Genomic DNA, 26,930 nt, shown 5'->3' with positions numbered 1-26,930 from the left:
GAAATTGTTATAAAACATATTAATCTGACCATTCTAACAGGAAATGGAAGACAATTTAAATTTAAAAAAGCTATTTAAGTAGAAAATAATATTTGTAGAATTAAGATTATAATTAAAGTAATCTTCAGTCATTATAATGGTTATCATTAACTTAAATTGCTATCCAATTTGAGAAATTTACATCTGACACTGAAGTAAAAAATTTCAAATTAATTATGTATCATATTTTCCAAACAACTGCATAGACTTTTTTATTCAAATGTCAGCTTCAAAATTCAGTCAATTTTACATATAAATTACAAACAAATTCACAGAGTTTAGACAATTTGTAAATTAGTAATCATTTTTTGCTTTCACACGATTCACATCTGACAACAACAATTTAATTCGAACTTATAGTAATCAGTTTTTATAAAACAAATTGTTTTCCGTTAGGTTATGATATACTAAATATTTATGTAAAAATTTGATGATTATAAACTTGTTTTATAAGATATTTTTTCTAAGAAATTAATGTTAATTTTTTTCGGTCACCCGGAAATGTAAAAACAAAATCAAATTAACTCATGTAAACTAGGAAACCATGTCAGATTGCAATTATTAATATGTTCTAAATTCCATTAAGAAAAGGAAAAAAAAGAATAAAAGTAAAAGAATTTTATCTTTTTTTTTCTCTATAGAATAAGCAACAAGAAATTGAAAATTTTTCCTTTACAAATACTAAATATGTCTTAAAATAATAGTGCTAATTTGAAACAAACAACATTATTTCAATGAATTTTATTAAGAGCACTGTTTGTATAAAATGGCTCTATATTGATGATTGGTTTCTAATCACCTGGAATTATTTTCTCTTGCTTAATAAAAATATATTAAACAGTTGGTTTCCAAGGTTGTTTTGGATCATTGCTATTTGGTACATTTTGTGCAAAAACTATTTAACACTTAAAAAAATTTTTATTCATTAAAAGCATTATTTTCTGCAAACTAAGCATATTGTTTCCTCCATATCTATTCAAGATGACATATTAAAAAAATAAATTTTAAATGAAATACTATACTATTATATTGACTGATACACTAATATTAACACTTTTCTTGTACCTATACTACACTTTAGCAGGGGGGGAAAAACACACTGACCTGGAAATTTTAAGAATTTTACTGGAAAACCTGGAAAAATCAGGGAAATTTGAAACCTGATTTGAGTGGCCACCCTGAATAAATAGTAAAAAGTTAATAAAGAACTGAAAAATTTTCCAAAAGTTATTGCATTGAAACTTTTGTTAGTTTATGCTGTCACCTTGTGTGTACCTAATCCATTACACAGACATGTGTAATGGATTCAGTATTTTTTTTAGCATTGCTTTCAGTATATTTTTGTGTAATTGTGCATTAATATCTCTAAATATGGTAACAAATATATCACTTTTCCTAATTCAGTATTTTTGTTCTAATTGGGTCACATGTCTGATAACAACCTTTTTCGAGTTGAATTTTTCTGACTGTCTTAGCAGGTGACATGTGGCCAGTGTTGCCAAGTGCTGATAACCGTTCACCCCCATATGGCATTGTAAAATCCCTTTGTAAAAATTAAAAAAAATTTTTTGAAAAAACCCCAAAATTTTTAACTTAATGTATAAATATTAAAAAATAGTACAAAAGTTAAATAACATATAGAAAATGTTGCTTTAATACTTTTTAATATTTTATTATCAGCAAATTAATATTTTTTACATTTCAATCGTTGCATTATCTTTAATTTCTACTAAAATATTTAAGATATTTTTTTCAATACTTTTTGACTTGCAAATTTTTTCATAAATATTTTATTATCAACGATATAGACTTTTTTAATATTTTAATTCTAACATTATGCTTAAATTTTTGATAAAATATCCAACATATTTTCGTCAATACTTTCTGATATGTATATGTTTTCGCTGTTAAACATTTTTAACATAGAAGAAATAGATACAAAATCCTTTACCCTCAAACCTTTAAACTGCTTTTCGTGTTCCCAATCTTTCTTGTACTTTTGTAAGTACTTCTTTTTTTCTTTATCCTTTGGCATTATTTTCAGCCATTCACATTAAAAATTTTAAATAATTTGAATTCAAATTCTCCAAACGTACTGGTTGATCGAGCTTAATAATAACCTACTACATTCAACAAAGGGGTAAAGGTCTAAAATTAAATCTTAATCTTTTTGTTTTGGTTTAGCATATTGATTTTCATATTACCATCTCACACATTTAGTTATAGAATTTGATATTAGAAGGTAACCAAAATGAAACTAGTAAAATTCACAATTAACCCTAAAACAAACCCCTAAAAACCAATTCCCCTAAAATACCCACTGAAGATAAAAAAAAAAAATCCCCCTAAATTTAGGGGGAAAACCCCTAATCTGGCAACACTGCATGTGGCTTGCAGACTGTTATTTGGCCACTGCTGTTGTACAAAACATTAGTTAGGTTGAAATTTTTATCATTTTTTGAAATCTACTTGAGTTTCTCCTTTCCGTGTTGTTCAAACGCAACTCTTTACTTATTTCTTTATATAATTAATATTTTGTTTGTCTCTATGAAGACTTACTTCATTTTAATTCTTTGTAAAATGAATTAGGATAAGTTACAAGCACTGCAAGTTGATAGTAAAACTCAAATTGCTGACTTGGAAGACGAATTGAACCGAACTAGAGCGACACGTGACGACCTACAGAAATACATCAGAGAGTTGGAGCAGCTAAATGATGATTTAGAGAGAGCAAAAAGGTGATGACGCTGTTCAATTGTTTAATTCATTTTTATTTTGCGCTTTCATTGCTAAATTCTAAAATTTTATACTTACAGAGCTGCTGTTTCTTCTCTGGAAGATTTTGAAGCACGACTCAATCAGGTTTCAATCCTTTTATTAATATTTGAGAAGTTCTGTTCATTGAATCCTTAAAGAATATGCACTTAACAATAAAGAACCATTTATACATTTTATTTTATTTTATAACAGGCATTAAGCAGCCCACCCATTTTTGAAATTCTAACCATCCCTGTTCAATTCCTTAGCCTTGCAGGGCTGCCACAGGCGACTAAAATGTAACTATTTGCTACTATTATCAGCATGAGGCGACTATGGCAACTTTTTTTGCCTGAAAAAGCAACTATTTTCAGGAAAAGGAGACTTTTCTGTACTCCTGGCAATGTTTTTAGCATAATGGGTTGAAAACCTGTGACCCGTGAAATCTTCTGAACACACTGAATTTATTTTCTTAAAAAATAAAAAATGTAAAATAAAAATAAAATTTTAAAAAATTAAATAAATATTCTAAAAAAAATATTTTAGATTGCAAATTTAGGTCATCACTTTTCAATGCGTTCGATTTGAACAGAAGTCTATTTTGTTTCTCGATCACCTTTTCAATTGCTATGAAATTCTGCATGATTTTAAAAAACCCAATTTTTAAAAATTATCATATTTGCCACCAACTTGACTAAATAGATCATGGTATATGACAATTAAGTCAATTTAAAAAATTTTTAGTCTTATTTTTGCTGAATTTTTGTTCTTATTTAGGCAACTATTTTCATAGTTTTTGACAACTATTTTCATGCTTTAGGCTACTAAAAGCAACTATTTTGTTCTTTTTTTTCTCTGTGGCAACCCTGCCTTGTAATTTTTAAACCGCCCCAAAAGACAAGGGAACTCCTCGCTCCAACATTTAGTCAGACTAGTCTTCATGGAGAACTTTTTAATGTCACATAAAATGGAAAATCTTAAAGACCTCCCAAGGCTTGCCTGACAGCAAGGAGATTCTAACCAATGATAATTCTACCACAGGGGGTAATTTACTTCAGCAGTACCGTGGTCAATGCGAATTGGGTGCAGTTTTCATAACGACCCTCCATTGCTGAGACTCAAACCTAGTTATCCTCATTGGGAGGTCAGCAGTCTTTTCTCTTCGCATCATTTATACAATGTTTTATTATGCCATTCTATTAAAATGCATATTATTTGTGTTTTACCAAGGATTGAAAAAAATTTATGAAGAAAAGTGAAATAAAAATAAACTAAATTTATTATCAAATTTATTATGGTCTACATTACTAATGCTGAAGACTCTCAATCAACTATGATTTTATTATCTTTTAAACATCTCCCCACAGTTTCTTGATGGATTTCTATCTTTTTAAAAAACTTAAAACAGATAGAGATCATTAAAAATAAATAGTAATAAATAATATTATTAAAAGTTCATAATTCAGCTGTATCAGGGAAAACCTGGAATTGTCCGGGAATTTTATTTTGACTCTGAAAAGCAGGGAAAGTTGCAATTTTTTACAAAAACCTTCAAAATTCATATATCATACCTGGAAAAAGACCAGTCTTGGAATTGTCAGTAACAGTAATCAGTTCTTGAGATTCGATTTATCTAACATATATTACAATTATTTATTTTAAAAACTTCCATGTTTCCATCCTCCTTCAATGATATTCTTTTGCTCACGAAATCTGATGTTTGGCACTACAAATAAAATAAAAAAAATCTAAGTTTTCCGATGAAAAATTGCATTGTGAATAAAATATGGTCTGGATTTTCATTAAAATTTTCCTGATATACTTGGAAAAGTCTTGGAATTTTTTTTCTTTCTGAAATTGAGTGGAAACCTTGTGTATTTCTCGTTCTTCAATTGTATTTCCTTACTTTTTGTGATGTTCTTATAGCTTAAATTACCTTTATAATTTGTTTTTGAGGTGTTAATGTAAGCAAAATATTTTTTTCTCTCTAAAAGTATTAAGTCATAAATTTATTTAAAAATTCAAACAGGTATATGAATTTTTTATCATACAGAGAGAAATTTCTGAATTAAAGAAAAGAATTAAGTGTTTTTTGGGTAAAGAAGTTAATTTTTAGGAAATATATTGTTTTAATTAGTTTTAGAAAAATGATTTAAAAAGTTTTATGTGAGGAATAATTTATTCATGAACTTTATGTAATCATGCTGTAATTGTTACTTTTTTAAATTATTTGATATTTGCATTTAATATTTTTTGGATTTCTGGTTGCTCTGTTATGTAGGTCAGCTCCTATTTTTTACTTAAATGGATAAATTTATAAGAACACTTTCCTTTAAATATGTCTTTCAAAAAAATGACTTTTTTTATTTCTAAATCGATAAAACAATTTTAAGTGTACAAGATTTCTTTCAATAAAAATATTTTTCAATTTTTGCCCAATTTTAATAATTATGTTAATATGAATTAATATTTTTTTCATTAAAATTTAAAGTTTGAAAGAATATTTTAAAATATTTTAGAAAATAGGGTATTGATATTTTTAAAACCGCCTAATTCTCTAGTGTATTTAAAAATGTGGGCCCTTATTCAATTACTGTGCCAATTGATGCAATTAGTTACATACTATTTCTTGTTGATTAAAAAAAAATCAAACACTACTTGCGGATGAATGGTGGTGCTTAGTTGCTTTGAAATAAACAAGAAGAAAATTAAAGTGATAAAAAGAAAGTTTATCGGTTGAAAATTATTGTTATTTTTTCTACTTGAAAAAACTAATATCATTAAATAATGATCGGATATTTTGTCACTATCTTTGCAGGCCATTGAGAGAAATGCATTTTTAGAAAGTGAACTGGATGAAAAGGAAGTCCTTAAAGTTACTGTGCAGAGATTGAAAGATGAATCAAGAGGTATCTGTTTTCACTTGGAAAGCTTTTATTTTTTTTTTAGTTAAGTGAATAGTGACTAATATGGGTGGGGTAAAAGGGGTAACCTTCTTTCTTTGCCATTGGTATGAAAATAACTTCAAGACTATTTTCTACTAAAATATGAACTCGAGTAACGAAAGTCCCTTTGTTCCCAACCAAGAATTAAACTACATTTCTCCCAAATTCAATCTCTTTTTGTTTCTATCTTTCCGTCAAACGTGTAGTGCACCTGCAACTACATTAATGGGAGCAGTAATTGATCATGATGAAATATGTCTTGCAGAATAAACTGAAACTAATTCCTTATTGTGAAATATGTCATGCTTAAAGCAATTCCACGTGTCACATTTGTTCGTTTTTACCGATCTAGCTTTGTGAGTTTCGACTACTTGTTTCCTAAGCTATTTTTCACTAAGCTTTTGATGAGTTATTTTTTATTAAATTTATAATTATCTAATTTTTATAAAGTTTTAATTTAGTTATTTTTATTAAGTTTTTATTGAGTTATTGTTATTTTTCTAAAGCTTTTTTTATTAATTTATCTTTGTTAACTTGCTCTTATTTTGCCTACAATTTCTTCATGTCAGTTGGAAAAAGGAAATATTTCTTTATCAAGTAAAGAAAAAGTGGAATTACTTAAAAATGAGACATGGGCACTTTAGTGTCTAAGCTGTGTTTCTTTTTACTTTTGGTTTGTTATTTTTGTTTACTTTAAAATGCGTCACCCCCCTGCCTCCGCCTTCAGATGGTTGAGCACATGATTCCCCCGTCTTTAATGCGTTGTTACTTCCTAACTACCTTGCTTCCTGGCTCGTACCCCCCAAACATCACTGGTACCAGAGCACCAGTCCAGGAGGTGCACTCAACATTCGGTGCAACCGCAAGGACCAGACTGCACTTACCAGGCTTATCAGCGGCCACCTTAAGTCCCTTTCTTTTGAGGGTAGTATTAAAATCTACCCTAACTGCCCCAGGTGCCACAACATGCAGGCTTCCCCCCAACATATACTGGACTGTCTAGGTCTGGACAAAAGGGACATTCTTAATAACACACTTATGGTGGCCGACTTCCTCCGGGTGATGAATTTCATGGACATAGTTTAGCTCTGCTAATTTTGGGGATAAGGAAGAAGAAGAAGAAGAAGAGACTTCCTAACTTATACAGCACTACAGATCACTGTGAGCTTTCACCTGTCGAACAGTATCGTTCCAAACTTTCCTATTTTGGCTTTTGACTTAAAGGTGGTTCGATCTTTTGTAGTATCATTTGACCCATCTCTTGGTATTGAGTTCAATGGTTCCCAATTTAAAAGTTTTCTTTCGTCATTTAATCTTTCAATGCACCTTAGCCATGCAAAATGTCAGCATTCAGTAAATCAAACAGTGTTTTTTTTCATCTAATTAAGTGATCAAGTTCATTACTGTTTTTGTACTTCATTACTTACTTTAATTAGTTCTTACTTTAATTAGTAACGTACTGTATTATTTATTTTAATTAGTCCAAAAATTCTTCATAAAATTTTTCTTTTGAAGATTAGTCCAAGTTTCACCAAGTTACCTGTGAAAAGGATGAAACTGTGCCAACATTTGCAGAAGGCTATAAAGCCTTTGAAACATTCTTTCTAATTTACCAAAACAGGAACATAACAGCAATCCGTTATAAATGTAAAAAAAATATTGTTTTTACTGAGAAGAAAGGAGTGTGTCAAACCAAAATTTCTGTGTATTTTAAGTAATTATATGTGTTTATATTGAGGAGGAAAAAAAAAAGTATGAGTCATTAATTACTAAAAGAACGGGAAAGCAATTTAAAGCTGATTGAATAAAGTGCTACAAAATTTTCATTTTTTATTAATCTGGGATAAGGCCAACAAGAAATGTATAAATATGAAATGAGCTTTTGTAATTGTAATATTAATCGATGAATAACAGGCAAAGTTATAGCTCACATACTTGGGTATACTGAACATTAATACATTGATTTCCATCATACACACCTTTCTCTTGCATTATAAATATTTATGCTGTAAGTGCATAATTTTTTTGATTAAAAATTTTTAATACTTATTGTAAATTTATTAATTTTTAAGTCTATTAATTCATTATTTTTTTATACATTTTCAAATTATTATTTGATGTTTTATTTTTTGAATCTAACCTTCCCAATGAGAAATGATTGAGTTTGCACTTCATATTGAATACGATTAATGTGATCTAATCATTAATATTATAATTTTATTATTGAAATTTCATTATGAATTTGATAATTAGATATTATGAACTTGTTTTTAAATTTAAATATTTGTATTTAGATTTAAGACAAGAAATGACTTTACATCAACGTCCTGTTTATGAAAGATCTGCATCTACTGACACCAATTTGGCTCGTGTGAAGACAGTTACTGACACCCGTAAAATTAAAGCAGAGTTGGAAAATTTGCCAGAAGTTCGCACAAAATGTAACTATTGTATTTGTCTCTTTTATTTTCTATCATTTTTTTTTATAAATTTAATATTTTGCGTAATTGAAAGTTTTTTTAAAAATCTTTTTGATTATTGAATTACAAAGTTTGACGCAATTTATTAGAATGTATAAAAATTATTTGAAAGTGTATTAGATTATTCCACTAGTATTAAATTCCTAGTTACTTAAATTTGTACTTAAATGTTGATAAACTTTAACAATTATAAAGTTTATAAAAAATCCATATTTTAAAATTTATTAATTAAAAATTGATATTTAACCATGACATTTCAGCTATTCTAAACTATTTATTTTACTATAGCATTATTTAAGTGTGTTCTGCTGTTTTTCCAGCAATTAAATCTAATAAATATAGTTGACCCAATATATCTCACTCAAGAGCTCAGTAATTGTTGTTTCCTTTTAATATATTGTGTATAACAGGGATGGGCAAACTACGGCCCGCGGGCCAACTGTGGCCCTCTGGAAGATTTTATCCAGCCCGCGGATAGAACTTTTATTTGCCGATCAGAGGCAAATATAAACAATATACATCCATTTTCTTGTCGACTATTGATGGAAATAGTTAGCTCAGACAGCTTCAATTGGTAAAATGTTGAAAGCAGAAGTTCTTTATAGAATAGCCGTAGATTGTCTCCAACTAGCGCTTGTCTCTCTCGAGGAGCTGACTTATGGAATCTAATATAGTTAAATTGCACTTCACATTTGGCAGACTGCGCATTTTACGCTCCAAAGAGTGGACAATCTAACAATCATCTGAAGCAGTCGTTTCTAAATATTCCAAAGTTTTACAAAACAAATCATTACCAAAAGCTAGTTTCCGAAATTTAATATTTCATGCTCAGAAAATCAGTGCATGTTTGCTTAATCTTATATATGTGAGCAAGAGTTTTCAACTATGAACCTTAGAAAAAATCATTTCAGAAGTAGACTAACAGCAAAGCATTTAGCCTTGTTCCTTACAATAAGCACATCTCACTTCCACCCTTAATGTAAGGAACTTTTAAAAATGAAATCGCAATATCCTTCATCTCACTAAATATTTAAATTAAAACTTGTATATCACCTTTTTTTCTTAAATTTTGAAGTTTTTACTTGGCCCACCAAACATTTTTTTTCTTGATTTTTGGCCCCTTGACCAAAAAAGTTTGCCCATCCCTGCTGTATAATATGTACAGGGAATTTTTTTCTCTCCAGATTTGAGTGGCAACCTTGTATAAAAATATTAATCTACAATGAAACTTCAAATTAAAAAAGAAAATTAGTATACTTTTAAAATAATATATGAGGGGTACTGTTACAATCTGAGTTAAACTTATACATCCAACTTTGTAAACACGAAAGTATAAAAAATATTAGCTCATAAAAAAACTGCAATTTAAAAATGAGAATTAGTACTTTTTAAAAATATTTTGAGAAGGATAGTATTAAATTCTGAGTTACTTAAAATTGGACATAATCTTTTATTTATATGGTAGTATTATTTACTTTTGTTTTGAACCTGCTGTTGAATTTTTCTAAAAATTGTAAGGTATTAAAGTTTTGTGTCTTTTATTTTTATACAGATTTAAATAATCACCTAAACACATCCTCGCCCTTAACTCCGTCTTCTCGCATATCTTCTTTGAATATAATTGGAGATCTTCTGAGAAAAGTTGGAGTAAGTATATTCTTAATAACTTTCAGAAAATTTTTTTTTGTTCAAATGAAAAAGTGTCGCTTACGAATCAGATTATTGTTGATTTAAGGGAAAATTCTCTTATTTAAAAAGAAATTATTAAAAGAGATTGCCCAATATAATCTTGCATTTGCTTCTTAAAATTTTTGGCATTTTATTTGTTCACTGCTCTTTGTTTCCATCTAAATCCTAAATATGCTTTTCCTAATTTGCATAACTATTATGTTTTGTAGATTTAACCTCTACTTATACATTGGTTTCCTAGTTTCTTAACTTAATTTCCAATAAATATTCCATTTTAAATTAATAATAAACTTAATTGATTTTAAGTCATATCAGACTATACTCTGTTCTGAAAGAAGTGATAACGGAAGAAATCATAATGGTTTGTTGTTTGTCTCCAACATTGCAGACTTTTGCTGAGTCTGTGATTCTTCTCATATTAACTGTTAGATGGACAAGTGGTAGTCTTCATAACCTTAGCGCTAATCAGCCAAAAGTATTGTATAATGTCAGGTTGGTTTGTTCAACTTTTGTTATCAGTCTTGCTTGAACAGAGTATAATTCTTCCTTTTTTTGTTTGATTACATTCAAAAATGAATCTTGATAGACTTTTAAATTTTAAAACTTTAAAGGGGAAACGTGACATTTTTCATCTGTCGTTTAAATTTATTATGAACTAAATAGTTAGGCGAAAAAGAGAAACAAATAAGTATTTTTTTTTAACCTTTTGCCTAATGTAACTAAAATTATAGTGTATAAAAGTCATAAATATGCAAATCCAGAATGAAATTATCAGTTTTTCAATACTTAATTTTGACCCAATGATTTAGAGATAAGAATTCTAATTTTAGTTGTTTATGTATAGTCAAAAATACGTAAATCAGATTTTATCCTATGATCCCTGAAAGAGTTAAAGCCGTAAAATTCAAAATTATATCTGAAATTTACATTTTAAATTTGAAATTTTAAAATATTAGGACAACTAAAGTGAAAACAAAATTAAAAAGGTTTTCACACAAATGTATCTAAGACCTTTTATTAATTTTCATAAAATATCTTATTGTTGTATAATGCAGATCATATTGAAATCGGAAATACAGTAGAGTCTCGATTGTCCGAGTTTCCGCTTTAACCGAGCTATCAAATATTTCAAGGATTTTTTTTTTGTTCTACTTTATTTTTTATTTTTAAAATTACCTCTGAAAAAAGTCTGAAGTTTACCTTCAAAATATTCAGAAAAATGAAGTCTAACAATTTCATCCAGTGAAATGATCGTTATTATCGTCAATAATGATCTCTCATACAGATGGACTAAAAGCTGCCGAAAGTGCTATTGAATGTGTTGAACAAAAAACTTATTAATTCTTCTTAAAGTATGCTCTCTTTAAGTGTTTTTAAGTAAGCTTTTTAATTATAATATGAATTGTATGTGGTGTACTTGTATAAATTTGTATTTTTTAAATGTATTACATTTATTCCTACTCTTTTTCTTTCCTTTTTATGCTCTTCCCTCTAACCCTTAACTCTTCTCTCTAACTCGGTTATCCGAGTTAGTCGTGGTTCACATTAACTCTGATAATCAGGACTATACTGTAGTGAAGATAAACTATTTGCTATTAAGAAAAATATCATCAGAATTCTTTTTTGAAATATTGTTAACTATATTTAATTGTTCTAAATTAATTTGCTCTAAAATAAATTGTTTTAAAATAAGTTTTCATTCTTTGCAGGCTCTAGAATCTAAATTAGCATCCTGCAGAGCGTATGTGAAAGAGAATTCACCGAAAGAAGGTAGTGAGAAACAATCTCCTGTGTAAGACTCTTTTTATTTGTTTCGATTCAATTATTTTTTATCTTCAACGGATGAATGAGATATTTGCCTTTAAATAACAGACCTTTCTTTGACTGTGGTTTTCAAAAACTTAAAATTGCCATGTCGTAGGCCAACATGAGTGAGGTAAAACTGTCTATTTCGATCTTAATTGAAACTTACTTGTATATACACAGTAATATCAGAAACGCGTGGATGGAAGGTCCCAAGGATTTTATATATTTGGCAAAATTTGTTTGGCCATTCGGCATATTTTCAAAATTTAATTTTCCTTTTTGTTGTTGGAAAACTTAAATAAAATTAATCACCATCATACCTTCATTTGAGCCGCGATGGCTCAGGGGCTAGAGCATTCGCCTTCCAATGTGGTGAACCGGGTTCGAATCCCAGTAGATACGAATTCCACATCTGGCTTTCACAGACCACAGTGCTGACGTGAAATATCTTCAGAGGTAGACAGATCATGGGTTAGAGTCCCCTTGCCGTCAGGCTAACCGTGGGAGGTTCTCGTGGTCTTCCTGTCCGTGTAATGCAAATGTAAGTTAGTTCCACCAAAATGTCCTCCGTGAATGCAAATTTCTCCCAATACTCGATCCAGGAGTTCCCTTGTCTTCTGGATTGGGTTCAAAATTTCAAAGCTATGGAGTTGAACATTAGTAGTCGTAAACCCAAAATATTGGGTCGACTGTTCAATGACGGTTATTTATATATATACACCTTCATTTCAAATTTTTAAATAGTGATTTAAAAAAATAATGTACAGGTATCATATTAGGCACCCATTTCACAACTCTCATATCTTCCAATTTCATCAGAAATTTAGAACTAAGACATCTAGTCGTTCAGTTTCAAAAGCTCCCCGGTTCTTCTTTTATGAAAAGAAAAATTCGGAAATTGTAACAGTGAATAGTTAAATATAGTTTGGTTGGCAATGTAGGTAAATGATGCACTAAGTTGAAAAAATATGTATATAAATTTATTTGCATACTGCAGAAACTTATTTTAATTTTCAAATACGTAAAAATTTCTACGATTAACGAACTATGTAAATGACAAAAAGTTTAATGTTAAACTTGTGGAAGTATTTTTTTATTATTTCTCTTATTACAAGAGTTTCTGCCGCTGTCACTACTATTTCAGAAAATATTCCCCGAACATGCTTCTCACTTTCATAGCTCAAAAACTATTTAGTGAAGCAATATGAGAATTTATGCATTTCTAGAGAAATAAACCTGATTACATTTCTGGGGAAATGAACTTGATTACAAAACGTTATTGATGTGGCTATTTTAGGTTGCAGTTATTTATTTTTGGTAAAAACACATTTTTCTGTCTTTAAATGAATAACTTGTCAATTTCAAAATATTTTTGAAGTAACCAAATAGTTAATATTGACGATTTTTCGGATTTTTAGAAGAATTAATTATAGTAAGATCATATTTTTTAGTTTTGAACTCTTATGAAGATTGAAAAAAAGACAGCAGTCCCTTTTTAAAAATTTCAAATGAGATTAGAAGCAGTTTAATCTTAAAAATTTTGGTCTTTTTTTTTATATATATAGTATTTTGAAAGGTTAACAAAAATTGAGTTTTTTTTTATACATATATACATTGTTTGAACTCATTGAATGACAAATGTTCTCATTTCATTAGAAAAAAAAATTAAAACAGAGGATTATTTTAGTTATACAGCTTGATTTCCAGAATATTCTATTTTTATTCAGCATTCAATGAGATTTGCTCATTCCCAAATTATTTGTTATTCGGTTCATGGGATAGTGAAAAACCATGTTTTCATCTTTGCTGAAAATTAATTAATTTTTTTAAAATATTTATTTCTCAAATAGCAAATTAATTATTTTATTTTTTGACTAGAGCAATTTAGTATATCGTCAAATCAGCAATATATTGGTGGGAAAAAATTTTTGTGTTTTGAAAACATTAGAAAATAGTATTTTTTTTATTGAATAGAATGAATTACATCCTTATATATATTTTATTCTACAAACAATATGCCTTTTTTCATTAAAATTATAGTAAATCAATTTCTCTAGCTGTTAATAAATTTTATTTTATTATAATTTAGACTTTTAGAAGTATGATTGTTTGTTAACATTACATTAGACAAATCATACTTATTTTTTATATGTCAACACTTGTACTTTTTTTTAGAAGTATTTTTCCTAGTGGTACAGGTAAAATACAAAGCCAAAAAAGTAACAATTTGAAAGTTCATTTCAAGGAAATAGAAAATTTAAAGTCAATTTAAAATGGAAGAAAATGTAAAAAAATTCATTGAAATAGTAGACATTTAAAATATTAAGAAATCACACCAGAAATCATAATTCAATGTTTGTAAATTCGATTGTAATTAGATTAGATTGTAAATTATGTAATTTGAAAACTATTAAATTTTGTTTTTACTTTTGAAATTTGTAGTAATAAATTAATTTGATGAACAAATTTGATTACATTATTATTTTTGTTTAAAGAAAACATTGTATTCATATACAAGTAACCTTTTGAAAGCCTTTAAAGTAAAATTTTTATCTCTGTTTTGGGAATTTTTAAAAATAAAAAAAAGTTATTTAAATAACGGTTTTTAAATTTGTTGTTAATTTTTTAACAAACAAAAATTAAACAAAATTAAATCGTTTCATTTTTAAATTTATTTATATTATGAACTAAATGTTTTTATGATAAAATTCAAAAAAGGGAAAAAAATATATTTATTCAAAATCAGAGAAATAATAAAATTCTAAAATCTTTTAATGATTACTATATTTTAATTAAATTAATCTTACTATTTTGAAACCTAAATGGCAAACAATTTTCGAGAAAAATGTTTACATCAAATAGATTATTGAAATTATTTAAAAAAAAAATTTAAAAAAACATACGGTTGACAAAAATGCTGCTTGACAAAATTAAATAAATGTATTAGGGCATTTTTCAAATAGAAAATAAAAAAATTTCATATTGAAAATAAGATAAAATAAAAACAAATAACGATTGGATTTTGTCAATTTATTATATTTTTTATAAAAAAAAGATTAAGTTTGCAAGGTACTCTAGTTCCGACAAAAAATTTGTAAAAGTACAAAATTTAAAAAATAACCTAAAATACGAGTGAAAGTATTGCTATCCAAAATATGCTCATATTTCACCTTACCATAAATATTTGTTGTTAATTCGTTCTCTTCCTTACAGACAGTCAAAACACATAATCATTAATGGATCCACTCTCCATGAAGAAATAAGCTTAACTGCATAAAGATCTGCAGAAATGCACAAATCCAGCATTTATTTTTGTGGATTTTTGGGCTTGACTTGTGTGGATTTCTGCTCTCTCTCTATTAGTTGAAATATTTTATTTATCTATTGCATATAATTTTTGATGATGTTCTTGCAATGTTGTGTAGTGAATGTTTCCTATTTTTCCTGTATTATAGAATAAATATTTGGTGAACCTTTCTACAATTAAAGAATGTATGTATTTGTTAATTTGTAAGCATTCTGTTAATTTATTTAGATGACATTTAATTGTCAGCTAGTGTAATTTAATTATGTATATTTATTGGTTACACTAGATCTGAAATTTAATTAACATCAGTTGTGTAGTGCAATTAGTTCAAATGCATTTTAAAAGGAGATACATTGTGGTGTTAAAGTCTCTATCTTACAAAAAGTGCCTTTGTCCTTTATTATTACTTTTTTTTTTAAAGTTTTGCTGTTTGATATTTTGTTGCAAATATTATTGTTAGATCAGTGGAAAGTAAATGTCTGTTAAGTGGATGTGTTTATCACGAAATGATTAACCTCAGCAGGATTATTAAGTTGGCATATATTGCGAGAAAAAATTCTGTATGTTTACACCAAACATATTAATAAATAGCTCTAAAATAACACTATTCATTTATACCATTATATTTCTCATACATTTCATTTTTCTAGGTAATTATAAAACCATTTTATATTTTGTGTATGCTTCTACATATCAAAATAAATAAAAATGATATAAAATGATAAGAGAAATACATAAAAACTCAAATCAAGGTTTTTGTCAAATCCTCATATTTGAAGACAAATATGCATTTTTTTATTCCTTACTACATTTTAAGTGATTTGTTTTAGGTTAAATTTTTACAAAATTTTACTACCAGGGGAAGTCTAATGAATAGCATGAAGAAAAATTGATTTCCTGGCAGCAATTAGATTGTTTCCCAAACTAAATTCAAGATTGACCCTTAAAGGTTTAATAATGCTGCAGGTTTATAAAACATATTATCCTTTATAATTGAACAAAACCAACTTCATTAATTTATTAGAATAATGAAAATTCTTCACAATTGTATTCTTAAAAAAATTATATAATAGTGAAAAAAAAAATATTTTTATAATTTTGGCATAATGGCAAAATTTGTGTTTTTGATCATTGATGTTTTAAAAGGTAGTCGAATGTTTTCTTTTAAAGTTATGAAATTTTTTTATTCTTTATTTTTAGTTGTACGAGATGCTAGAACAAATCTTCTAATCTCCTTTAAAGTTCTTCTAAGTTTAAGCTAACAGTAAATCCAATTCAAAATTACTAGCTGCAAAATTTCACTGTTTTACATTTTTATAAAAATGTAAATTTTAAAAACATAATGAATTAGAAATTTACCTTCTAATGAATTGCACAATGACTTGTGCTGCATTAGATGGGGCTTTTACAAACTTATCTCACAATTCAGCAACATCAATTAAGTAACAGCAATTCCATAATTCCGAACGCGTTTAAGTGCTCCTCTTTTTAAAAAAATTCTTGGCAGTTATATTACCTGTTATCCAGATAATATTAGTAATTTTCCTGGTATATCGAAAGGATAAAGTCTTCTTAAATTGAATTTAAAAAAAATTTCTTATTGGCAATCAAAACAGGTACAAATCAAACAGACTTGAAGTTTTGTATTGCAAATGCAGAATGTTTAAAAAACTAATATTTTTTCAATTAGTCTTAAAAACAGTAGGAAAAGTTATTTAAAAATTAAAAATACAGACATTTAGTTTGCACTGACTGTATGCATAAAATAATATTTATTTCATATTTTGCAATAATATGCTTTCCCACCCTTTTATTTATGTTTTTATATCATTGCATATGCATACCTGCCAATTTCCATCCATAAGTGGTTAAAATATTCATTTTTATTTCCTATATTTTATAAATATATGTATAGAATCTTTATTTCCATTTAATTCTGCTAATTATAATTGTGGTAATTTTCTGAAATGTCCGACTGTGTTTTAAATGAAACTTAACATATCCTTAGTCAGTATTCTCATTCTGTGAATAAATTGTACACACGTTCAATATACTTACTAGGTGAAAGAATTGTAGCACATTTTCAATATCTTGAATAGATTAATGAAGTGAATTACACCATCAATTTTCTTATTTGGGGAATGGAGTGCAGCAAAACCTCAGTTGCATTTCTAATTGTTTTTTTTTATGTAACAAACACATAATTAATGCTTCAAAAAGAGCTTAATTCTTATTTATTTTGTCTTTCTGTATTAAAAACTAATCAGATAAATAAATAGTTTAGATTAAAAAAAGAAAGTAGAACTGAATTCATTTAAACTCGTGAATTTATTTTAGACACACTACTAAATTATAAGTTAACTGTTATTTTCTGAACTTTAAAGCCAAATATTGCTTTTAAAAAAGATACAGTAAATAATCCAGAATCTTAGATAAATGGAACCGTTTATAACTCTATTGCGATTGAAGAAGTAATAACCTGCTATGGAATTCAATTTTCTTCACATTTACTGAAAGTGAAAATTAAGTAAAAATTAATACTGACTGTATTGAAGAAATTTGCAAAAACATTTTTAAGTTAAAGCATTAATTCTCTCCAAAGAATTTTTTCATCTTTTAAAAACTATGGTCGTTGTCAACCTTAAGGGGGGGGGGGAAATTAACATTAGTTAACATACACCTTGGGCATTTTTTGTACTGAAAGTTAATATTTCAAGTTTTTAAAATTAGTCAATTAAAAGACAGATTTAAAAAACATAATGATAATTTAGAAGTTGATAACTTCTATGGTGAAACACTTGTTTAAAAAAATTGTTGCATAAGAACTAAATCAGAGGTTAAGATAATTTACCAATTCTGTTGGAAACTTCTTATTATCACTGGCAGGTATGCATAATAGTAGGTGTCAATTTATATCATTATCAGTTTATTTTTGTCCTCAATAAGTGGCAGCAATAACTCATTAAGTCTCAATTATTTCTTTTTTTATTATAAGATTTGCTCAAATGAGGTGTAGGCAAGGAAATATAGTTATAAACCTTGGTTTTCAAAAGTAATTTATATAAGACCTATTTTGGAATATGTGTCCATCATACTAATCATCCAATTTTACTAATACAGGCATGAAATTCTTCCTCCAGATATGATATTTTCTTTATTTTTTTGTCCTCTTTTTTTTCTATTTTTCTACTTCCTATTTTTGAGGATATTGATAAACTAACATAAAATTTTCTTCTGTGCTCTTAAAAAAAATCTTTATAACTGATTAAAATTAATTTTAAGTCCATAGATTGATAAAGAGTGGTTGGATGTTGATGACTTTTTAGGGTGACATTCACGAATTAATTTTTATAAAGTAATATTTTGGGTCTAGTTTTCCTCTTAGTCTTTCATATTAATATTGTTTCATAATAATTTAATCAAAATGTATTGTTACTTATATTATAGTATTCTATTAAAATTTGAAAATTTTTTCAAATGCTATGATTTTAGATCTATTCAATTTGTAGTTATGGATTCATCCTCATGTTAAATGTTTTAAAAGACTGGTTGTAAATTAGTATTTTATGGCATTAAATTAGATACTTTTAACTCCCATGAAACAGAATTTTTTTTTCTTTAAAAAAGGTTAGTTAATGAATTTGCTGGACACAGTAATCATTTCAATTATTTTTCAAATGAAATTATACATACACTTTCATACATGTATATATAACGTCCTTATCCTTTTTTTTTTCTTTTATATCTCATGCCTTTTTATAAAACGTGAAATAATTATTAATTATGTATAACTTGTTTCCTTTTATCTGAGGTGAAAGCTACGATCGTTAAATGAGACTTCATTACTAATAAATGAAATTAACTTCTTACACCGAGAAAAAGATAATGATATATTAGACTGCCTCTTGCATTATTTATGGTTCTTGTTGTTTTTTGAAACTAGTCACTTATGTATGCAGTTTTAAATTTCTTGTGTATATTTTAATCAATTTGATGTAATGGAATTCATTTTTAAAACGAAATATGTTTAATTAAAGTAGTATTATTTATAATGTATCTGTATTTCTTTTTTGATTTTACACCTAAAAATTAAGACTGTTTTTTTTTTTAATATTTTATTATTGTTTTTTTTTTTGTTCTCTAATTGCATATGCTGATGAGCAATTAAAAAATAGCCTCACGATAGATTTTAAAAAAGTTGCTGGATTACTATTTCCTTGACTATGTACTATCAAGGCCAAAATAGAATTTGAGAAAACTGATTAATTTATTTTCGGGAAAAAATTGCATTATATTCTAGTTTATCAAACAACAATAATGTCAAACATATAAATATTTCAATATTCAATTTTTTGTTGTTTACGTTAATTATTATTATTATTATTTTTCTTTCTTTTACATCATTATGAAACAATGAATATTAGACTTGTAATGCGGGCCCTTTTTAGAATTCTTGTTAAAGAAAAGCTTAAAATTATTCTCGTTAAGAGTCACTCATGATTGATTGATAGAGAAAAAAGTACCATCGAAATTCTACGAATCATCACTACTGAGAGAGGCTAAGCTAAAACATTAAAACCTGTTTGCAATAGAGAAGGATCGAAAAACAATTATTAGAAAACACTATGCTCTGTTGCAAGTTTAAAAAGAAGACCACTGCTGTATAGGATTTAAATAATCCGCGACCGTATATAGTTCCGTTTTATTTAGTTATAAATTATATAAATATGCTTTCAAAACAATATAATAGCTTTTGAAAGCTATACACGTCAAGCAGAAATTTAATTCGTGCTATCGTTTACGATATATATTAGAATTATTAAAAAAATTCTTAATTTCTTAGTCTTACTGGAATCCTAAATTTGGCGACATGCATAGATAAATAAGGAAAACACAAGCAAAAAAGAAACAACTATATAACATTGCAGGAGCATTGAATTTAATTGGGCCACTAAAAATAGCGGTCATACACTAACGAGTCAAATGTGAGCAAAAGAATTTTTTTAAACTTTTGTTTCGCTGTAGTAGAGAATCGTCTGCAAGAAACAGTATTTAATATTTCATCAGTTTCGTTAAATGAGAACAGAAAGACATATATGTTGCACAATTTTTAGATATCGTTTTTATTAATTGTTATTAACAGGACTAGGACTGGGCGATATTAGAAATTATATATCGCAGGGGTGATTGTGCTCCGGAAAAAATCCGGCTTTCCGGAATTTTCGCTAACAGTGATCCGGAAGTTTCCGGAGATCGAAGGTCCAGACGTTTCAAAAAATCATTGATCACAGAAGTTTCTGGAAATAAATTTTCAAAGGTGGAACTTAAGACACAGTTTATTTTATTTGTTCGTAAGGGAGAGCCAGAGGGATACTTCATAAACTTATATTCGTGATTAATATTCATTTTTTATTAGTAAACAGTTGTTATAATCATAAACTCAAGAAAGAAAGACATATTTGTAAATTTTAATTACTTCTCCAGGTCATCATAGGTATGTGTAAATGGTATAGGTATGCGTAAAATTTTAAATATATTTTAAGCAAACTAAGAAATATTGAGAAAAAGGAAAAAAATCTTGTTTAAATGTTTTCTAATTTTCAATTGTAACTGTTTTTTTTTTTTTTTTTAACCTAAGAAATTTTCCGGAATTTTGACTTGGGCTCACAATCACCCCTGATATCGTGATATATCGTCAGTTTTGCATCGCGATATAGCGATGTATCGCGATATAGTATTTTTGAATTTCATTTACTTTAAGGCACAGAAAGTCAGATTTCTATCAAGACTTCAGACGCATATTGATTTAAATCAATTTATAAATTTGAAAATATATATGTTTTGCTAAAGAAAGATATTAAATAAATTGACTAAGATGTACAAATCTTACTTAAAATATTTATTGAAAAAATGTGTGTAGATACAGAATGAAATATTTGCACTTCTTTATCGTTTATAAGGTATAAGCAGTCTTAATTTAAGTTAACCCCTAAAACACCCTTAATGAAAAAAAAATATTGTTATTAAACAAAAGCTGATTTTAAAATTTCAAAATATATTTTAATTAAAATAAAAGTTAGATTGACTAAAAGCCGAAGTTTAAAATTAAAAATGTTCGAATTTTAAACTAAAAAGTAAACATAAGATTTGTAATAATTTCTTAAAATTTTCGTTCTCTGAAAGATTTCTCAGTTTAAAAATAAAAAGGGAATTTTATAAAGATATCTAGCTGAAATTATTGAAAGAAAATTTAAAAAATTAAAAAAAAACTTTGTTAAGAAATTCATTATACATTTAAAACAAAGTGTTAAAAATATTTTTTTTTTTAAAAAAAAAGAAACTTTTTTTAACAAATCAATATTTGCTTGTATTATTATGAGTAAATAATTACAGAATTATTAAGTTCGATCGTAATGTTCAAATTCTTAATGAAGAAGTAAACACAAGTTTTGTTATATTTTCTAAAAATGATCACGCAAATAACAAAAGATTTCTTAGTTTAAAAATAAAAAAATAAATAAAAGTGAAATTTATCAATATATTTACCTAACAGCATAGGAACAAAATTTAAAAAATAAGTTCGTTAAAAAATTATTTGTATGCTTAAAACAAAGAGCTAAATAAATTTTAGAAAAAAAATGCTTCTTAAACACTATTTTTATTATTATTTCATATAAATAATTAAATTAAATTAAATAATGACCGAATTATGAACGAAAAACAAAGTAAGGCAAAGTTTCTTAATTAAATTCTTAAAAATAAAAACAAAAGAATTGTGATATTCGGTAATATATTTAGCTAATTAACTAATAATATAAAACGAAAATTAAAAAAAAATAATGATTTTACTCTCTAATAAAACGAAGTAGTAATTGATAAAAAAAAAAAAGAAATGAATAAAATTCGCAAACTTTTCAAATTCTTTTGAACAAATAAAGTTTATTGACTTATGTCCAAAAAATAAGTTTTGTTGTAACTTTATTTCTAAAAATAAAAACAACTCAAGATTTATAAATTTAAAATCAGTAATAGAAGCCCATTAAATTATTAGAAGTTTTATCCGAAAGGTTTTTAATAAATTAAAAGAAAGTAAAAAAAATAACCTAACAAATTTATTTACTTTGTAATTTAATTCCTTAAGGATGCCTTAAATTAGATTTCCGATAATTTTCAAATTTAAAAATATAAAAAAAGTTTTGCCAGAAAATGAATAAAAAACTTACCTAATTAATGAAGAAACTTTTCTTTATAAATTCTTTTCAATAATAGATTGCGTTCAGAACAAGGTTACGACGGCGATCACGAAGTTAATCCCATTGAAATAATCTACAAGAAACGATTTCAAATCGCGAAGGTGCGAAAACGAACATGTGATATAACGATATAAGGTCTCAAAAGTGATTCTGATTCTACCATCAGTCAAGGCCGTCTCAACATAACGAAACAATATCGTCTTCCACAGCGCGAGTTGGCATCGGAACGTAAGAGAAAGTCCTTGCGTGTATCGCTATATCGTTATATCGTCTTCTTCACTCGACGGCTTAAATCAGATTTCTGATGCATCGCTTGGAATGAAAGTTGCTGTATCGGTTTGCCGATATAGGCGTTAAATCGATATGTCGCGATATATCGATTTATAGCCCAGTCCTAAACAGGACAATAGACTTTATTCAATAAGTTTTATCTCATTTCATCAACACCTGATCTAGAAAGAAGAATGCCTTAGGCACGAACTGTCAGGAGCGTCGTTATTTTACAACAAATTTACATGTTTAATGGAGTGTTTCTAAATTATTTATGACATCAGTAAATTGAGTGTTCGTTGGTACTTTACTAACGTCGTACTAGAACTGCACAATGGGCTATTAGCGACGGTCTGGGAAACATGCCATCGCAATTTTGATCCTTTGCAGAGGGGATGACACCCCTGCTTTGGTAGCCTGACGAAGTCGAGCACTTTACGGTAGAACAGTTTAACGAGGACCAATACTGTGCACTCTCGATCCCTACTCAGGCTGATCAAAGTTCTCACCCATCCGCTTGCTGACCGCAGCCAGTGATGCTTGACTTCGGTGTTCTAGTGGAAACCGTATCTTTACGATCAGTATTAGTAAATTTGAGCTCTTATTTATTTCGATATTTGCCAACTCAAACTTTCAAGGAAGAACAAAAAGAAATTATTTGTAACATTTAGTAGGCCCCCATAAATGTGGGGGCCCTAGGCCTGGTATTATCAAACTGTATGAGAAATCAGGTGCTGCATTTCGTACGATTTGAGAAAGAAAGTTGTGCTACGTCGTTTCAAGAGTTGGTAATATTGATATACGTTCGCGCTGGTTCCCGCAGTGGACTGATCGTTAAGACACGGTTCCCAGCAGATCGCCGAAGTCAAGCATCACTGGCTACGGTCAGTGTGCGGGTGGGTGACCACTTGGATCAGTCTGCGTAGGGACCGAGGGTGTGCGGTATTGGTCCTCGTTAAACTGTGCTACCGTAAAGTGCTCGACTTCGCGCGCAGGTCGTCGGGCTACCGAAGCGGGGGTGCCATCCCCTCCGCAGAGGATCAAAATTGTGATGGCATGTCTTCGGATCATCCTTCGGGATGTTTCCCAGACCGTCGCCAATAGCCCATTGTGCAGCTCTAGTGTGGCGTAAATTAACAACAACAACGTTCGCGCTGGAAGCGTACTACCCATTTAGTGTACACTTAAATGGTAACAGGCTCTCTCTATTAAGATAATGTTTTCTAACTGACAACAGTGTATACTATTTTTGTTTTTTCCTCTCTTAAGTCTTTTGTTTTCCGAAAGCTCTGTTGTCACAAGAAACAACGCTTTTTTGTACTATTTTCATAACTGCTTTGAATTTTCAACAGATATTCACAACTGTTAGGTCAAGTTACACTTTACGTTAGACAGCGCAGCGTATGCTAATTATTAGAACCCGGAAGTTCAGGCAAAATGCCATAAATGCCCTTTTCTGCCTTTTTTAAACGTTTTTTTCTGAAAATGCCTTTTTCTTTCCTTTTGTTCATAAATGCCTATTTCTGTCTAATTTAAAATTTTTCTGCAAAGCTTTTTGTACTTTTGAGCGAGCATAAATTTTGAAGTACAGAAATGGTTGACTGTCATCCGACGTATTGTAATGCATTTTTAGAGATTAGGACTTTATTCCTTTTGGGACAACTCCCTCCCTCTGAGGCAGTGGTCACCCCTCGCACTGTACAATGGCTATTCATCTGAGCTGATAGTGTACTCGTGCTTGAGTCAGCAAGGCAGGTGAAAGACATTTTTCTGTCCATGAGATTGACAGTGTTGTTTGAATAGAGAATAGAATACACTTAAAGCTGGAAATGCCATAAAAGTTTTATTTCCTAATATGATCCATCTAACGTGCCTTGTTCATGCATCGCACAGGATAGCAGAGGAAGTAAAAGGTCTCTATCCTGAGGTAGACTCGCTTGTTTCTAGTGTGAAAAAAGTATTTGTGAAAGCCCCTTCAAGAGTTCAAGTGTTCGAAGAAATTGCACCAGACATTCAATTACCTCCTAAACCGATCCTTACTAGATGGGGAACATGGATTTCAGCAGTCTCATACTACTGCACAAATTTTGAGGAAGTTATTCGAGTCCTTACCAGCTTTTCGGATGAAGAGGCAATATCCATAAGAAAAAGTAAAAGTCTGCGTAGCAGTTCTAACATAAAAAATGAACCGACTTTTATTTTAATTTATTTTGGGAAGCTCCCTGGAGCTATTGAACACATGGAAAAAAGAAATATGTCTTTGTCCGAGTCACTAAAGATTTTCGTCAATACTACTGAAGAATTAATGTCTGTGCCTGAACCAGCTGGTGACAGAATAAGGAAGAAAGGTGAAAACGTCATCTCTGCAAATACAGACTTTGAATGCATCAAGAACATTGCAAAAGTACTTTCTGGTGATACTACAGTTGAACTTACCATATCTCCTACCATGGCAAGTTGTTTTAGGTACGCGCCCATAACCTCTGTCGAAGTAGAAAGATCCTTCTCTTTGCTTAAAACTATATTCACAGACAGGAGACAAAATTTCTCTTTTGAAAATTCGAAAAAGCATCTAGTTGTGATGTGCAACAACAACCAATCATCAGAATAAATTTGCATACAATATTATTGTAAGTATGAGTTTTCAATTTTTATTTCACACTTACGCAGTTGAAGGTTTTTTTTTGTGCAATTATGTCCACTTCTTTTGTACTATTGCTACGACAGTCGAGTAAAATGAATATGTAGGTATACCGGATACTTCTAGCAACTTTTTTTATACCTTGGATACCTATATGGGCTCTTAAGCATTACCAACTAACATTTTGCTCTAATTTTAAGTGCCTATTTCAAGCTTTTTAAATGCTTTTTTGCCTGCCTATTTTTGCATTTTTTATTGCCTGAAATTCCGGGCTTTACTAATTATGAAAATGGTGCAAAACGTTGTTGTTGTTGTAGTTGTAGTTCGTTTACGTCGCACTAGAGCTTCACAATGGGTTATTGGCAACGGTCTGGGAAACATCCTTGAGGATGATCCGAAGACATGCCATCACAATTTTGATCCTCTGCAGAGGGGATGGCACCCCCGCTTCGGTAGCCCGACGACCTGCACGCGAAGTCGAGCACTTTACGGTAGAACAGTTTAACGAGGACCAATACCGCACACCCTCGGTCCCTACGCAGACTGATCCAAGTGGTCACCCATCCGCACACTGACCGCAGGCAGTGATGCTTGACTTCGGTGATCTGCTGGGAACCGTGTCTTAACAATCAGTCCACTGCGGGACGGTGCAAAACGTCATATGAAGGAAAGCCACAATTTTGTGAAAGCATGTAAAGCGTTTGTGATCTTATTTTTTATATTTAGAAAGTGATTCAAGTACTGAATTATCTGGGCCCATGAAAATCTGCAAAAGTGGGAAATTATTCATTGGTTTAGATAATTTCCATTTAGGAGAAAAATCTCGCGAAATTGGAGACTTTCAAATAAGTTTAATAAATTTTAAAATGTTCCAGTTATTTGTCTGTTCTGAAGCCTAGATAATTTGTTACGGGAAGCTGATATATAATATATATTATAATGATATTTAAAATTATAGTTAATGGACAATTACATTCCTACATGGACCTAAAACTACAAATTGTTTTAAAGCAATTTAATTCGTCAGAAAAATACAAAACAATTTGAGAAATATCATGCAACGGACATTTTTAATAATGGTTTGCACTTACCGGATCAGTTACAGCTTGGTTCACAACTAAGAATGGTTAATGAAAATGCCCATGGAATTATTTATACGTGGCTTTTTAAAGAAACTAATCTTGTGCATAGTTATAACAAAACAAACAATCAAATGCATAGTTATAACAAAAACTAGGACTGGAAAGCAACACAAGGAAATATGGGAAGATTATGATACCGAAGACGAGTTACAGAAAGGATAAATAAACAAAAGTTTTTGATGCTATCGAAACAATTTAAGAAAATCAGCAGTTAGAAGATAGAAGTAGCAGATTGAATATTTCGGAAAAGTTCCTAAAGAAGCGAATAACAATGGTTAGAAATCCGATACGATGGCTCAGTGTTTAAGGTGCTGAGTGTCGTTGTGAAGGTTTGGGTTCTATCCCTGGTGGTGGTTAAAGCACAGCTTCAGAGCGACGGTTTCTAACTTGCCGTGATAACTAAAGGTGGTGGGAGCCGCATCGCCAAAATCATGCCTTACATTAATTTTAATTTTTTCTATTAATTCGGAATTCTAAGAGACGATTCTTAATGGAGAAATAAAATGCGTAAAAATAAGAGGACCCTAGAAATCTAGAAGGTAATCTCTAAAAATTTATGTTAAATCATGTACAAACTGAACCATATTATCTTAAGTTTTTT

At 29.0% G+C, this 26,930-nt stretch overlaps 1 protein-coding gene across 3 annotated transcripts in view; it reads left to right on the top strand.

The window, feature by feature from the left end:
• The window catches only part of LOC107456311 (nuclear distribution protein nudE homolog 1), a 28,142-nt gene extending 9,067 nt beyond the window's left edge, over nt 1–19,075 (top strand). For 2 of the 3 annotated variants that reach the window (XM_016074150.4, XM_016074151.4), the window contains exons 4-10: nt 2,629–2,777; nt 2,856–2,901; nt 5,615–5,705; nt 8,036–8,182; nt 9,774–9,868; nt 11,620–11,702; nt 14,930–16,709. In XM_016074150.4, coding sequence (XP_015929636.1) covers nt 2,629–2,777; nt 2,856–2,901; nt 5,615–5,705; nt 8,036–8,182; nt 9,774–9,868; nt 11,620–11,702; nt 14,930–14,993 — 675 coding nt within the window. In that variant the 3' untranslated portion in view covers nt 14,994–16,709. Of the gene's footprint in view, nt 1–2,628; nt 2,778–2,855; nt 2,902–5,614; nt 5,706–8,035; nt 8,183–9,773; nt 9,869–11,619; nt 11,703–14,929 lie in introns of all 3 variants that reach the window. The other variant, XM_016074152.5, reaches the window with a different exon arrangement.
• The last annotated feature ends 7,855 nt before the right edge of the window (nt 19,076–26,930 follow it).

This window comes from Parasteatoda tepidariorum, chromosome 8 (genome assembly GCF_982258835.1).
Source record: "Parasteatoda tepidariorum strain Cologne lab strain chromosome 8, Ptep-v5.0, whole genome shotgun sequence".
NCBI classification, from domain to species: domain Eukaryota; kingdom Metazoa; phylum Arthropoda; class Arachnida; order Araneae; family Theridiidae; genus Parasteatoda; species Parasteatoda tepidariorum.
This window is presented reverse-complemented; position numbering and strand designations above follow the sequence as displayed.